Source organism: Opisthocomus hoazin, chromosome 9, assembly GCF_030867145.1.
Source record: "Opisthocomus hoazin isolate bOpiHoa1 chromosome 9, bOpiHoa1.hap1, whole genome shotgun sequence".
NCBI classification, from domain to species: domain Eukaryota; kingdom Metazoa; phylum Chordata; class Aves; order Opisthocomiformes; family Opisthocomidae; genus Opisthocomus; species Opisthocomus hoazin.
In genome coordinates this window covers 34936269-34950365 of record NC_134422.1, presented here as the reverse complement: position 1 = coordinate 34950365, position 14097 = coordinate 34936269, and the positions used below count along the sequence as shown (strand labels likewise).

At 43.3% G+C, this 14097-nt stretch overlaps 1 protein-coding gene across 3 annotated transcripts in view; it reads right to left on the bottom strand.

The window, feature by feature from the left end:
* Window positions 1-14097, bottom strand: part of UBE2F (ubiquitin conjugating enzyme E2 F (putative)) — an 85773-nt gene that overhangs the window by 57006 nt on the left and 14670 nt on the right. For all 3 annotated transcript variants that reach the window (XM_075430731.1, XM_075430732.1, XM_075430733.1), the window contains one exon: window positions 8142-8209. In XM_075430731.1, the coding sequence (XP_075286846.1) occupies window positions 8142-8209 (68 nt within the window). The remainder of the gene's footprint in view (window positions 1-8141; window positions 8210-14097) is intronic.

Here is a 14097-nt window from a genome sequence, read left to right as displayed (position 1 = left end):
TTTTTGAACTGTGGAGCAGCTACATCCCACAGTCTCTGCCTGGGACAGAAGGGAGTCCTCATATACTAGTAGAGACTGACATTTCTTTTACTTCTTCAGCAGCTATCTTTACACATGAGACTTGAGAAAAAATTTGAAACTTTTAAAAGCAACTCAGAACAGATAAAATTAAGTGTTGATCTTCCACAGACTTCTAATGCCGTAAAATAACTTTAAAGTTAAATACCAACACCTTTACTTTTCTCACCGTAGTATCTTTCGGCACATATTTGCTCCAACTTCAGGGTGAAACAGGCCTCTCGGGATAACTTTTTTTCTTTTCTTTTGGTACTCAGAACACAGACAGTACTTATGGGAAGAACCACACTGAGTCCAGAAAACATCAAAAACTGAGGCCTACTGGTTCCATCTATGGGACGGCTCAAACAGTGCTATAAAAAAAATCATCAAGAAAATCTGGCTGTGAAAGAGGCTGGATCTGAGCAGAGGATTCTGTAGATGCAATGCCAAGTTTTCCCAATGCTGCAAAACACAGCCTGCCTGAATCAGATGAACAGATCTGAGGTGCACAAATTCCTTTTGGAATACAGTTTTGGGGCACGTATGGGATGAACTCCTTTCACAGAATCACAGACTGCTCTGGGTTGGAAGGGATCTAATTTAGAGGTCATCTAGCCCAACCCCCCTGCAGTGAGCAGGGACATCTTCAACCAGACCAGGCTGCTCAGGGCCCTGTCCAACCTGGCCTTGAACACTGCCAGAGAGGGGGCAGCCACAGTTTCTCTGAGCAACCTGTTCCAGTGTTTCACTACCACCATGATAAAAAATTTCTTCCTTATATCCAGTCTAAATCTACTCTCCCTTAGTTTAAAGCCATTGCTCCTTGTCCTATCACAACAAGCCCTGCTGAAAGTATTTTCCCCATCTTTCCTATAGGCCCCTTCAGGTACTGGAAGGCTGCTGTAAGGTCTCCCCGCAGCCTTCTCTTCTCCAGGCTGAACAGCCCCAACTCTCTCAGCCTTTCCTCATAGGAGAGATGCTCCAGCCCTCAGATCATCTTTGTGGTCTCCTCTGGATCCACTCCAACAGGTCCATGTCCTTCTTGTGCTGGGGGCTCCAGAGCTGGACGCAGGACTCCAGGTGGGCTCTCACCAGAGCAGAGCAGAGGGGCAGAATCCCCTCCCTCAGCCTGCTGGCCACTCTGCTTTTGATGCAGCCCAGGATATAGTTGGCCGCCTGGGCTGCGAGTGCACATTGGTGGCTCACGTCAAGCTTTTCATCCACCAGTACCCCCAAGTCCTTCTCCACAGGGCTGCTCTCAAGTCCCCTCATCCCCCAGCCTGTATTGATACCAGCGGTTGCCCCGACCCAGATGCAGGACGTTGCACTTGGCCTTGTTGAACATCATGAGGTTCACACAGGTCCACTTCTCAAGCTTGTCCAGGTCTCTCTGGCTGGCATCCCGTCCTTCTGGTGTGTCAACTGCACCACACAGCTTGGTGTCATCTGCAAACTTGCTGAGGGTGCACTCGATCTCACTAAGTCATTGATGAAAATGTTAAACAGCACCGGTCCCAGTACGGAGCCCTGAGGGACACCACTTGTCACCGGCATCCATTTGGACATGGAGCCTTTGACCACTACCCTCTGGCTGTGACCTTCCAATCAATTCCTTAGCCACCGAACAGTCCATCCATCAAATCCGTATTTCTCCAATTTAGAGAGAAGGATGTTGTGAGCGACTGTGCTGAAGGCTTTACAGAAGCCCAGACAGATCACATCCATAGCTCTTCCCTTGTCCACTGATCTAGTCACACCATCACAGAAAGCCACTAGGTTGGTCAGGCAGGACTTGCCCTTGGTGAAGCCATGCTGGCTGTCTCAAATCACGTCCCTATCCTCCACTTGCCTTAGCATAGCTTCTAGGAGGATCTGTTCCATGATCCTCCCAGGCACAGAGATGAGGCTGACAGGTCAGTAGTTCCAGGGTCCTCCTTCCTACCCTTTTTAGAAATGGGCACAATGTTCTGCTTCCTCCAGTCACCAGGGGCTTCACCTGACTGCCATAACGTTTCAGCCAATTCCCTCAGGACTCTGGTACACATCTCATCAGGTCCCACGGCCTTATGTACATTCAGGTTCCTCCGATAGTCCCAAACTTGGTCCTCCCTTACAGTGGGAGGGGCTTTGTCCCCCTGGTCCCCATCTTGCAGTCCATTGATGCCGTGAAAAGCCAGAGCTGAAGACTCAATAGTCAGAAGGCTATTAAGCAGGTATTCTTTATTGCGGCGCCGGGCACATGGGGGATCTCTCCTCCAAACGTGCGCGCCAAACACCCTGTCATTTCAGGTTAAATACAATCACAATATACATATTCATTATATTTCCAATCAATGCTTAGCATATTAATGATTTATCCAAGAACTAATTAGCATATGTTAATATCTTTCACCCACGTCTGTTAGCGTCCTCAGGTGGTCTTCGGGGGTCCTAAGATGAAGGCTTATACTCCTCACCACAGTGTCCGCTGGTTGACCTTTGTTTCTGCGCAAACTCAGTTCTAAGATCAGATTACCATGTCCTTCCAGGTTGTTTTGCTCTGGTCTCACTGCCCTCTTGGTGCCTCTTCATCTCTGTAGCTTCGTTCTTCTGCCCTCCCAAGACTGAGCTGTCTGGGGTAGAATTATTTAGGAGCGTCTCTATCTTAGAGCTTTCCTGTCTTCTCAAAACAGGAAGTCAAGGACCTACTTTAGTTTAATTACAATCACTCTGGTAAGTGGAAATTTTACTTTTACGGGTATCATCATCAGCTGGAGAGGGGTGAGGAGAGAGGTTGCCAGTGAAGACTGAGGCAAGAAAGTTGTTCATTCTTCAGCCTTCTCCTCCTCTGTTGATACGAGGTTACCATTATTGTTCATGGGGTGGGGGTGTGTGTAGCTTTCCTTAACCTTCCTTTTCTAGTTGACATACCTGTAGAGGCCCTTCTTGTTATTCTTAGCATTCCTTGCCAACTTAGGCTCCAGCCCCACCTTGGCCCTCCTGACCCCCTCCCTACACAACCAGGCAGCGTCCCTATACTCTTCCCAAGATACCTGTCCTTGCTTCCACTGACTGTGCAGTTCCCTCTTGCCCTTTAGTTTGACCAGCAGGTCTCGACTCAGCCACGCCAGTCCTTTCCCTTCCTTGCCTGGCTTTTTACACCTGGGGTCTGAGAGCTCCTGCAAATGGAAAGCACCCTTAAAGATCTGCCAGCTCTGCTCCCCTGTCCCTAAGGACCATTTCCCAGGGGGTCCTATTAACTCCTTGAAGAGCTGGAAGTTGGCTTTCCTAAAATTTAGGGTCCTAACCATACTCCTCGCCTTTCACTTATCCTTCAGGACCGTGAACTCCACCAACGCATGATCACTGCAGCTCAGGCTGCCTCCAGGCTGCCTTTCAGAATGTTTTTTTTATTCCAGTTGTCCCTGGAAAGCAGAGGCCTTTCTATTCAGCACCATGCACATATGCTTGTGTTCCTGGGGGTGTGACCAACTCTACTTCCTCCATTAGGGCTGCAGGAAGCATCACCTGACTGTTCACTCGGAGGCCACAGAAAAGGCATGAACAGAACTCCCATTTTAGCCCCACTTCCAACACACGAGTTTAAAAGTTATTGCTCACTCTTTAATGTTAAGACTTCTTTGTAGTAGTTTCACACTAACACTGAAAAATTAAAAAAAGATAAAGGTCTCAGGTATGCCTTAATCAAGCAGAAAGAAATTTCTCTGAGAATACTAAGAGAGTAAATGTGAAAACCTTAAGCCAACGGCAGCCAAGTGCACATTAGCGTACTAACTGAACCAACCCAAAAGGACTACAGGGGCATGTGACTTCTTGGTTGTCGCCTTCCCAGAGCAGCAATGTAGGAGAAAGATTTGCTTACAGACCACGATCAGGTCCGTTTCATCCAATTATTGCTTGGTTCAGCACAACCAACACCACTACTTGCTCATTTACAGTATTAAACCCGCAACAAAGAAAATGTAATCACTGGATTAGCCAACACAATTCACAACTGTAGCACTTGGAAGAGTTCCCCTCTTTGGGAAACACACCGCTTCAGAAAAACCCCATGGTGAGCTCTCTTGCCTCTCTTCAGCCTTTCTATAAAGCACAGAGTGAAACGCAGCCCATCGGCCTGCGGGAGTGGAGTGACACAAATTACTACTAGGACTGTAGCACAAACGTACCTGAACCACCCTTCTGCCTCCAATAGCTGATTAAAAATATGAACCCTTTTCAGTTCTCAAGCTCAGATACTTCTAAAATTATCTAGCTCTCCAACAGCTTAAATAGGTTCAGTTAATTACGGATAGCAGAAGACACTTTGTAATACTTTACTGCCATACAGATAACCATAATAAACATTTCTAACACTCAGTACAGCAGCTCAATGGTACAGACGTCTGATTAAGCTCTAACCAGCTGTGTGCTCTGTTCACAAGCAAGAAGCAGCACTTCACAGTAGCACCTGCTCCAAAGAATCCATGCTGCAAAGCATCCCTCACGCATTTTAGGCTGTTGAGCCTTTACACTAAGGAACTTCACAGCCCAGGTACCAAAAGTCGGTGTACATCCTAGTCAGCCACACCTAAAGCACGAGGATACATCACTTCTCTGTATTCGCCAGACCCGCTACTTTCTGAATTGGCCTCCAGCACTTTACTCCCCGGGCAGAGTAGTATGCCATGGCTGCAGTCCACAACATCTTCCACATTTTTCCTCTTTAATTATACATTCTTATACTCTTCCACTACACCACTGTTCCACACAGCCACTTCTTTTCCCAGTGCAGAAGCGTGCTTATGAGGAATGAAGGGCAAAAAAAGAAGAATTTCCCAGAGGAGCAACAAATACACAGGATTTTGGCAACAGCAAGCTACAGAAACTAAAGGATGCCATGACAGAAACTATGCTATAAATTATGCATTTTGTAGCTTTAAAAAAAGGCGTTCTTTTTCTCTGCAGGCTAAGAAGATTAGCTAGAAAACGAATGCAAGTTCTGAAGCAGCACTATAAAGACTCGCTAGTCTTGTTTGGTATTTTTACTTCCAACACAAACATGCTCAGCACTACTACAAGGAGCTTGATGCAGACATGGGATATCCCAACTTTGCTTATGGGCTGGAAGACCACTGGCAGGTCTGAAGAGCTCTAGTAAACACACTGCCATCACTTGTTTCAGTCTTATCCTGCCTGGCAGAAAACAAACCATGCCGTCAGCATAATTATCTCAATGTTTGTGAACATGCACATTTTCATTAGTAACCTGACCATAATCCAACATTCAACCTACTTTGTTTTTTTCTAAATTGCACAAAGGCAAACTTTTTACTTTTGTATTGAATGAGAGGTGCTCAGAATTTAAAAATATCTAATTAACATTTGCTGTAGATTTTTCTGCCAGTGCTGAGCAGGGAACCATAACAAACCAGGAGATTTTTCAATTATAGCAATTGAGAATCAAAAAAACCCCAGACTAAAATTAACGCTCGGCTCTCCTGTTAACACACTGTACATCTGTTCCCTGGAGCAGTGTTTAGGTGAACACTTTAAACACAAAAAGTTAAGAAATTAAAATATTGTGTATTTTCCCTGTGCCTGGCATTGCCATAGTGGTTAAACTGCTGTTACTAAAGGTAACTAAAAAACTAGACAGCTTGAGAACATGCAGGTGTTTCCCCCCTTTATACAGTAGGACATGTTTCTCAGGTATGCGATGGCATAATTTATTCAAGTTAAAACAAGGATGTAGTCAACCTTAAATGACCACCTTTGTGGTGCATAACTATACACAAGCTAGTAAGGGTGGCCTGTATTACAGTGTGAAATTCTTTGGTGAGGTTAAGGGGAACTTAAAAAAGCCACAACCAAAACCAGACAACTGCAAACATCGTTAGTACATGTAGGTGGTTTAGATAGAAGTGTATCAATAAAGACAGATGGCATCCTAAACACTTCATAAAAAAAAATCTTGAGCAGATAATCCCTGACCAATATTACTATAAAAGGAGAGCACAACAGTCAAAAAAAGAAGGTGCAAAATTCAGCGCTGTTTCAGAAATGCTACAGCCCTCTGCAGGCATGAACTTTTTAAAGATATAGTGCATGTCCCACGTATTCGTAGACTACAAACAAAGGTATATTAGGAAACTCGTGAAGCCATCTTCTGGAATGGAAACAACTCCTCTGCTTTCAGAAACATAACCTTTCTACTCCATTAGAAGTGTTAATGCACCATTCTCCAAGTTCAGTCTGGGAATTTGAGCTATTACATTCCAGACCACCACACCTCCTTCATACATGTATATAAACAATGCTGTTACTACAACTACTACATACATAGGATGCTGAATTTAGGCTTGGCACATCTGAACGCAAAATCCAAAGGTCTTCCCGGACACATTTCTCTAGTATCCTCCCTCCCCTACACATTCTTTAGCCTCTCTGAGAGAAGAGCTCTGAACTACTAACACCAAAAGTAAGAAAATAAAAAGCAGAAAGACTGGAAAAAAAGTTATAAAAGCAAGCAAAATTATCAAAACCATTCTAACTGAAAGAGAAGGAGGCTTCCTTCTTCCTGCAGTTCAAGTACCTAAACGCAAATATTGCAACTCAAATGAGTCTAGTTTCCTTACTTATCAAACTATTGGGACACAGTGTCAGGAATAATTCCTGAGAACCAGACGTGTGCCCCAATCATTTTCCATTTTTGGAGTCAATCTTGTTCTTTTGACAGCTAAACTCTGAAAACAACGTCTGAAGTTATTTTTATTGTAATTGCACCTCCCCTCCCTTGCAAGGTTCTGCAATTTCAGTAAAATACAATAATGAAATACCAACATTTCTCAGGCTTGAAGAGGCCAAGCTGTCTGCAGCTTTCTATTTATCTACAGTAAGAAATTGCAATCATTTGTAGGTCCTCTGAAAAGCTGTTTGCTTAGTAACCATTGAAATTATTATTTTTTAAAGACAGCTAACTGAACAGCCTAGGAGACTACCAGTAGAACTGGCGGAGTATGCTAAAGGAGGCCACTTGTCACCGTTATCTGTCCTTTCCTCATCCTCCACTGCATGCTCTCAAAAGGGATTGAACACCTAAGTCCAATATCAGAACTATAAGCACCAGTTTGAAGGCCCCAGAGAAACAAAAAGAAAAAAATTCTTCCTTTCTGTTCACCTGTTTCATTCTTTGTCTTGCAGGTATCATTTTTTGTGAGAATAATCATTAAGTGCAGGTCTCAGTAACAATTAACAGGAGAGAACAGACAAGAGTGGCGTCTCAGTCAGAAGGGAGACTCAGGTCTGACTCGTCTGCACTTCCAAGCAGCTTCTGCTGGCCAGTTGCAAATACTTATTTTTTTTTTTCAGGAATATCATGAAGGCAATAAACACATCAAGGCTGTTTGGTTGCAAACACTGGACTGCAAAAGAATAGCCAGAGAAATTATTATTCCCACTCTCCGGGACTCATGACACTGCATTCGGAATTACTGGGTTCCATTTTGAACTCCCTAGTATCAGATATATTGACAAACTGCAGTGAGCCCAGCAGACAGCCACCGAGACAGTAACGAGACCAGAGCTGACGCAGTGCAAGAGTTGAGGGACCTGGATTTGTTCAGGCTGGAGAAGAGAAGGCTGAAGGTGGGGATCCCATTGCTGTTTGTAAACTACCTAATGGGAAGGTACAATGGAGATGGAGTCAAGCTCTTCTCAGAGGTGCACAGTGACAAAGCAAGAGGCAAGAGACAAGCTGCAAAAATGGGAATTCTGACCTGATACAGGAAAAAGATTCACAACAGAGGTGACTAAACATTGGAACAGAGACCCAGAGAGGCAGTGGAATCCCCACCCTAAGAGACTTTGAAATGCCAACTGTCCTAGGCCTTGAGCAATCAAATCCAGCTTGTAACACGACCCCAACTTTAAGTAGCAGTTCAGATGACCTCCAGGGAACCAAGATTTTTCGACAAACCCATGATGTTGTAGTAACAGACAGAAGATCCTGCCTTAGTCTCAATGCTAAGTTCCCTCTGAAGTCTTATTATCTGGAAAGCAAATCTAAAATTACAGCTATTAGCTTAATAACAAATACTCACCACCATATTGTAGGCATCAGGAACTTCAATTTCAAACTGAAACTTTCCACCTTGGTAATAGCCCTCATCTAGCAAAGAGAAAACAACAAAAGTAGTTAACTACAATAAAATAACATGCCATATAATAGACAATATCTGTCATTACAAAGATTAAAATAACAGCATGGGGTTATAATCAAATACTTAAACCTAGTTACACTGTAACACTAGCTGTGACCTAGTCTAAAGAGAGTGTGAACATAGTGTCCTCCCTCACTTCCAAAATGTTTACAGCAGAAATTAATTTAAATCAGAAGAGTCACCAGTCCCAGAGTGACCCTGGAAAAACCACCTTCCTGATCAGACTATCAGTCCATACCAAGCTAGAGGAACAGCTGATCGAACTTCTCGCCTCTGTATAAACAAAACTGTGCCACACAGTGACCACATGGCATGCGGTACCACAACATTGACCCTTGGAACGAGCTGGATACGTACTTCACTTGCTAATGCATGCTAAATCCTGCTCCAGGATTTAGCACATCTTCCCAGACTTGTGCTAGCAATCACATATCATGAGTAACATGAATAATGGTGTGCAAGGGCCTGCTTCAGAGCATACCACAATAAACTTGCTCTTCTATTGTAATTATCTTAGGATGATGTATCAGTTAGAAAAATCTGCCTGCCTCTGTCAACCTCAGAGTCAATACTGAATTATTAAAACAGCTAAATTTTAAAATAAAAGTATCTGAAAATCTCTAGTTCCATTTAACCAGAAATAATAGGATGATAGTCAGCCTACTCTTGAGATGGCTGTGCCTGGAAGCTGAAATGCTTGCAAGTGACCTGAAATGTGTCTGTCTGGCATTGCCATTAATAATTTTGTTCATTAAGGAAAGGAAACAGACAGGTACCCAGCCCAAACCAGGGGTGTGGGACTATTGAGGAATGCTCAGGCTCAAACTACCTTGAGTACTCCAGCTCTCTGTATCATACAGCACAGTCACAGTGAACGCTTCAGGGTCAGAAAGGCTGGTTATCATTGTCTCACAGTATTTTTTTATATATTATTTTAAAAACCAACATTGCAAAGTCAAGTCCTGTGAAGCAATCCATAATTTACAGAATGATTTAAGACTGTTTTCTTATTATCTAGCTTGTTCCAAAACACAAAAAAGTTCTATCTACTCTACTATGTGTCATCAAAATTCTCTTTCAGAATGGTGTCTTCTGGACCTGCTGCCTTCCCAGTCCTTACATAGATCTAGCACAACTTTATTTTCTCCTACCAACCAATGCACCACATCCACTAACTCAGGTTTCACTCCATGCTACACTCACCGCTGTCAGCACAAGCCTGTAGCTTCCACACTGTAACTGCCATGACTGCAAGACAGCAGTCAGCTCCTACCCTTCCTCCTCTTTGCAATCTCTTATCAGCTGACTTACTGAAAAGGAGAGGGCATCACCCTGTTAAATAATACAAACCCACAGCTGTAGAGAGAAGCGAGCCAGTAAAAGCTGATGCTGCCAAAGATGAAACTCAGCCGCACGCTACATCAGCACGCCACTCCAAAGGACCTGTGCCTGCAGAACAGCAAGAGCTGCTGGGAAGTACATCAGTCTGGCTTCTCCCAGGAGCCTGTGCAGACCACTGACAGGTTCAGCATATGAACAGCATTGGAAGTTTAGGACTGCAACAGCACCACGGGAGCAGAGTATGAAAACAGAACATGACTGGTCTTCCTCACCCCACACAGTAACACTTACAGCTGCCTCCACACTGAACTGTGCAGCACACAGCTGCAAGCCTTAGCCACTGCAAATCTCAGTTTAATAACCTGTCCAGAACATATGCTTTTCAAATACATTCTCCATCTCCACTCCAATTCAATTCTGAAGTGCGTTTGGTTTATTAAGTAGTCTTCTGAGGCACACTGTGCTTTACCAGAAAGTAAACGTACATGCACTGACTTTTATGGAAAAAAGATAAAAGCATTTATCTCATTTTCAAATATAATCCTGAAATAAAAATCTGTAAGACAGGCCAATTCCAAGGAATGAGATCAAAAGGTGAGTTATATCAATATCCTTTTGATGAAACTGCTCCCTGTCAAATGTGCTAAACACTCCAAGCAAGACACTGGCTGTTCCAGAAAGAAATCATTAGGGAAATGGTCCAGTATCCCCCTGAGAGTTCAAACAGCTCAAACACCACCGAGTTACCCCACACGACACAGCTAACTGCACTTTAGCCACCATCTAGCACATTGTAATAGCTTTTTAACCAAGTGTCAGGAATCCTCACTATTTCCAAGTATGATGCCATCCATTGCAAAAACCACAGTCGAAAAATCTCAGGTCTTTTAGTGATCATACTATAATAAATAAGCAACACCATACAGGAATTTGGTGTTTGCTATAGTGCAAGCCACATACCTCACAGCCTTCCACGGGCCTCCCCACTGCCCTCTGGCTCACAAGCACTTATCAAGCTATCACTTCCCAATACAAGCAATCACATGAAATGCCCACATATGTTTGTGCAGGGAGAAGCCTGCTGCCAGTACAGCAAGGTAAAGGAGAAACACCACCACTGTTAAGGTTGATCAGCAAGTCCAGCAGCAGAAAGTTACTTTTCCTGGCTTAATTTCAATAGTTCCTTGATTTTGTGGACTTGGAGTGAAGCACGCAGCAGCTCTTTGTATTCCACTCCTGCTAATGTGAAATAGATGCCTGTTGATGGATGTACGTACATGTGCCTTCTGTCAAAGAAAATCCTCAGATTTAATGAATCCTCACTGTAATACAATTGTCCAAAAAGAAACATTCAAGAACAGCTCCAAGGGAGGAGAGCTTGCCAGAAGACTGTCAGATTCCTGCCAGTCAAGCAGCAAGAGAAAAGCCACACTCCATGGCTCTCCACATGCTGAAAAACACCAGGCCCACAGCCTCTGCAGCATGCAGGAACACTTGGGTAGGTCCTTGACTCCAAGCACAGGCAGCAAGATCACTCTGACCTTGCTCAAGAGATGGGGAAAAAAGCTGGACAATTGTTCTTCATTTTCTCTGCTCTTCCCCATGACACACACCAAGCTCATGATAGCTCCTCTTCCAGCCATGGAAGAAACTCCCAGGGTCCATGTGTGGGTTGAAATCAGGCAAGGTGAGTCCAGCTGGAGGGGACAAGCCCAGCTGAGCCTCTCTCACTGCATAAAACCATCACTGCAAGAGTGCAGAGTTCCCTGCAGGATTACTAAGATGAACTGGCACGCAGAGGGGTCAAATTATCACCAGTGTCAGCAGAAGAGAAGCAGTAGCACCAAACAGCAAAAAAGCATCCCTCTTCCTTGGCAAAAACACTTTATAATCACATATTAACACCTCCACAGACTGTGAGAGATTCCTCATGTATTAATTCAGTTTTCTCTTTATTTGTAGAGCATAGAAAAACATAAGGCTGAGAAATTTCTGGAAGACTTGGAGCACTTTACACATTGTGCCTCACACTGGGGGTCATTTCCACATATTTGTATGATCAAGCCTCCCTCAAAAACAATTCAATGCTCATCACTGCCTTGCATTACAACTCATTTTGTTTCAGGTTTACCCTGGCATTAATCCATGCTAGCACTAACCCAAAAATACACTGTGTACCCTACTGGTTCTGTTATAAAATAAGCAAGGACTTATTTACCAAATCAGAAGACTAATGCCTCTCTCCTCCCCTCTTTCACAATCCTCCCTGTATGTTTGCAAATCTTTTCACTAACACAGTAATAAAGCACGCTACTCATTACCAATCTCTCCAATGTATATTAAAAATTCATGTTTCTGGAGGGCCCCAGTACCCAGCCAGAAATCTTGCGATGCATTAACAAGATAAGCCTCACGACGAAGTCGTCATATGGCATCTCAAGCAAGCAAATAGGTTCCCCCACACGGCTACTTCCTTCCCTGCGTGCCACAACACCCATGCAGACTGGGTCACAGACCCTTAATTTTTTAGGCATCTAACAGTGGTGGGAAAAACTAAAGTTCTGGCAAAGTTAATAGTGAGAAAATTGCTATAAATAAAACAGTCAAATAAAACAGCTTTGGCACATAACTTAGGAAGTTGGCCACTGACAAGACTTTTGCAAACAAGTAGTATGTCTGAACTCCAGTTTTCCTCCAACTGCTTAAATTTATGTCTTCAAGAGCTGTTAACAGAACAAGCATCCCTTCCATTTCAGTCTTGAGTTTCATTATCAACAACCTGACTTTAATCTTAGTTTGCATTTGTAAGGTGTTTTCATGGCTAAAAGTGCTGTGAAAATACTAAACTAAATTACTGTATCGCTTTGAAAGAAAATGCAAGATAATTAGGACAGGCCACAACGGATGTGCTTTTCATAGTAGCTCCTTGAATCAGCAGTGTTTAAATGCTCAGTCATGCTCACCAACATCTGTCATTTCATGGCATGCAAAACAGACAACAGGCTTTTTACTAATTCCCTGAAGAACAGGACTCTCAAATAATCACACTAACCCCAAACTACCCCAGCTGTCTGGGAACTGCAAGAAAATCGCATTAACTCTACAAATTCCTCTAGTTTTCTTCATGTGCAAGCTATCCAAAACTCACCTTTTTTTTTTCCAGGTCATTACCACATTTTAGCCTCAGCTTCCAATGTTGTGCTCCAAATACCAGTGCAGCAGGCAGGACCCTGCCCAGGTTATAAGCATCTATCTCATTTTTTCTAGCTTTTGATCCAATAAGTTACTGGCACAAAAGTAAGAACAGAGCATTTTTCAACAACAGTACGATTGTTTCAGACAACAAAAGGAAAAACAACCTTCAGACACCAGAGAAAGCCAGCAGTATCTGCCTCAGGAACACACAGTTTGTCCATCGTGGCAGTAAAGTAAAACCCTGATCTATTTTCTAGCGTGTGCTACCACGTATCCACTTCTGGTGCACTGCAGAAAGCTGTAACACAGGAACCGGAATTTCTTGAGGACAAGCAACTTTATGCGAAATAAACAATCACCCTCCTCAAGATTTTCTACAAATTAATTTTAATTTAAAACTCACTGTCACCAGGATGATTTTGTGACATTAAATACTTACTAAGAAAGGTTATTACGAGAAGCACAGAGCAACGGAGCTGAAAGTATTTCTGTTTGGTGGTAAAGTTTACTTTCTTATTCAAATTAGTCTTCCTGTGAGAACCTAAAGAAGCTTCTTTCACTGCCTGTTCAAGACCAGCCACATTTAAAATGACTTCATAAAACAAAGCACCCGAGAACAAGCTTTACCAATAACGTAAGGCTAGAATGTTGACTGCAAAAGGCGTTTCTGCATTAGAAAACATACTCAGTCAGTACCTTCACGGTACCCAGACAGCTGGTTGCTTGCAGAAACTGTCTTGGTGTAAGTTTCCTTATAAAATGTGGTTACAGAATTCAGGCTGTCATGTTAATTAGAATATAAGAGAACTTAAACATAAAATATGAATTTAAAATAATTAGCACACCTGTAACAGATCTGTCAGAAGGATGCAATCTCTGTAACTACAGATAAGCAAACTGAGAACCCTGAGAAGGGAGCCAGCAAGAACCTCTTCGCTGTGCAGACCACCAACCCTAGCTTAGGCACGCCTACTATACAGGTCCTAACTGTGAGAACGACAAAGTGGCATTAGACATTCCCTGGCACACGCAGCTGCACTGAGCCCAGCTCTTGTTCCACAATTGGAAAGCTGCAGATACACTTGCAAAGCACTCCCTTAAGAACCAGCTGCATGAGCAGCATTTCTAGACGTAGAAATCTCAGCTCCTCAATGCAAGAGACAGCTCTAGGCGGGAGGAAGAAAACTGACTCTTACTCCGACTGTCAAGATTCATACATGATTGTTTAGACACTGCTAAAATAGTTGCTTCAAGTAAAGATCTTGGTCTACATGAGCCAGCCACTTAGTTGCCTCTCCGT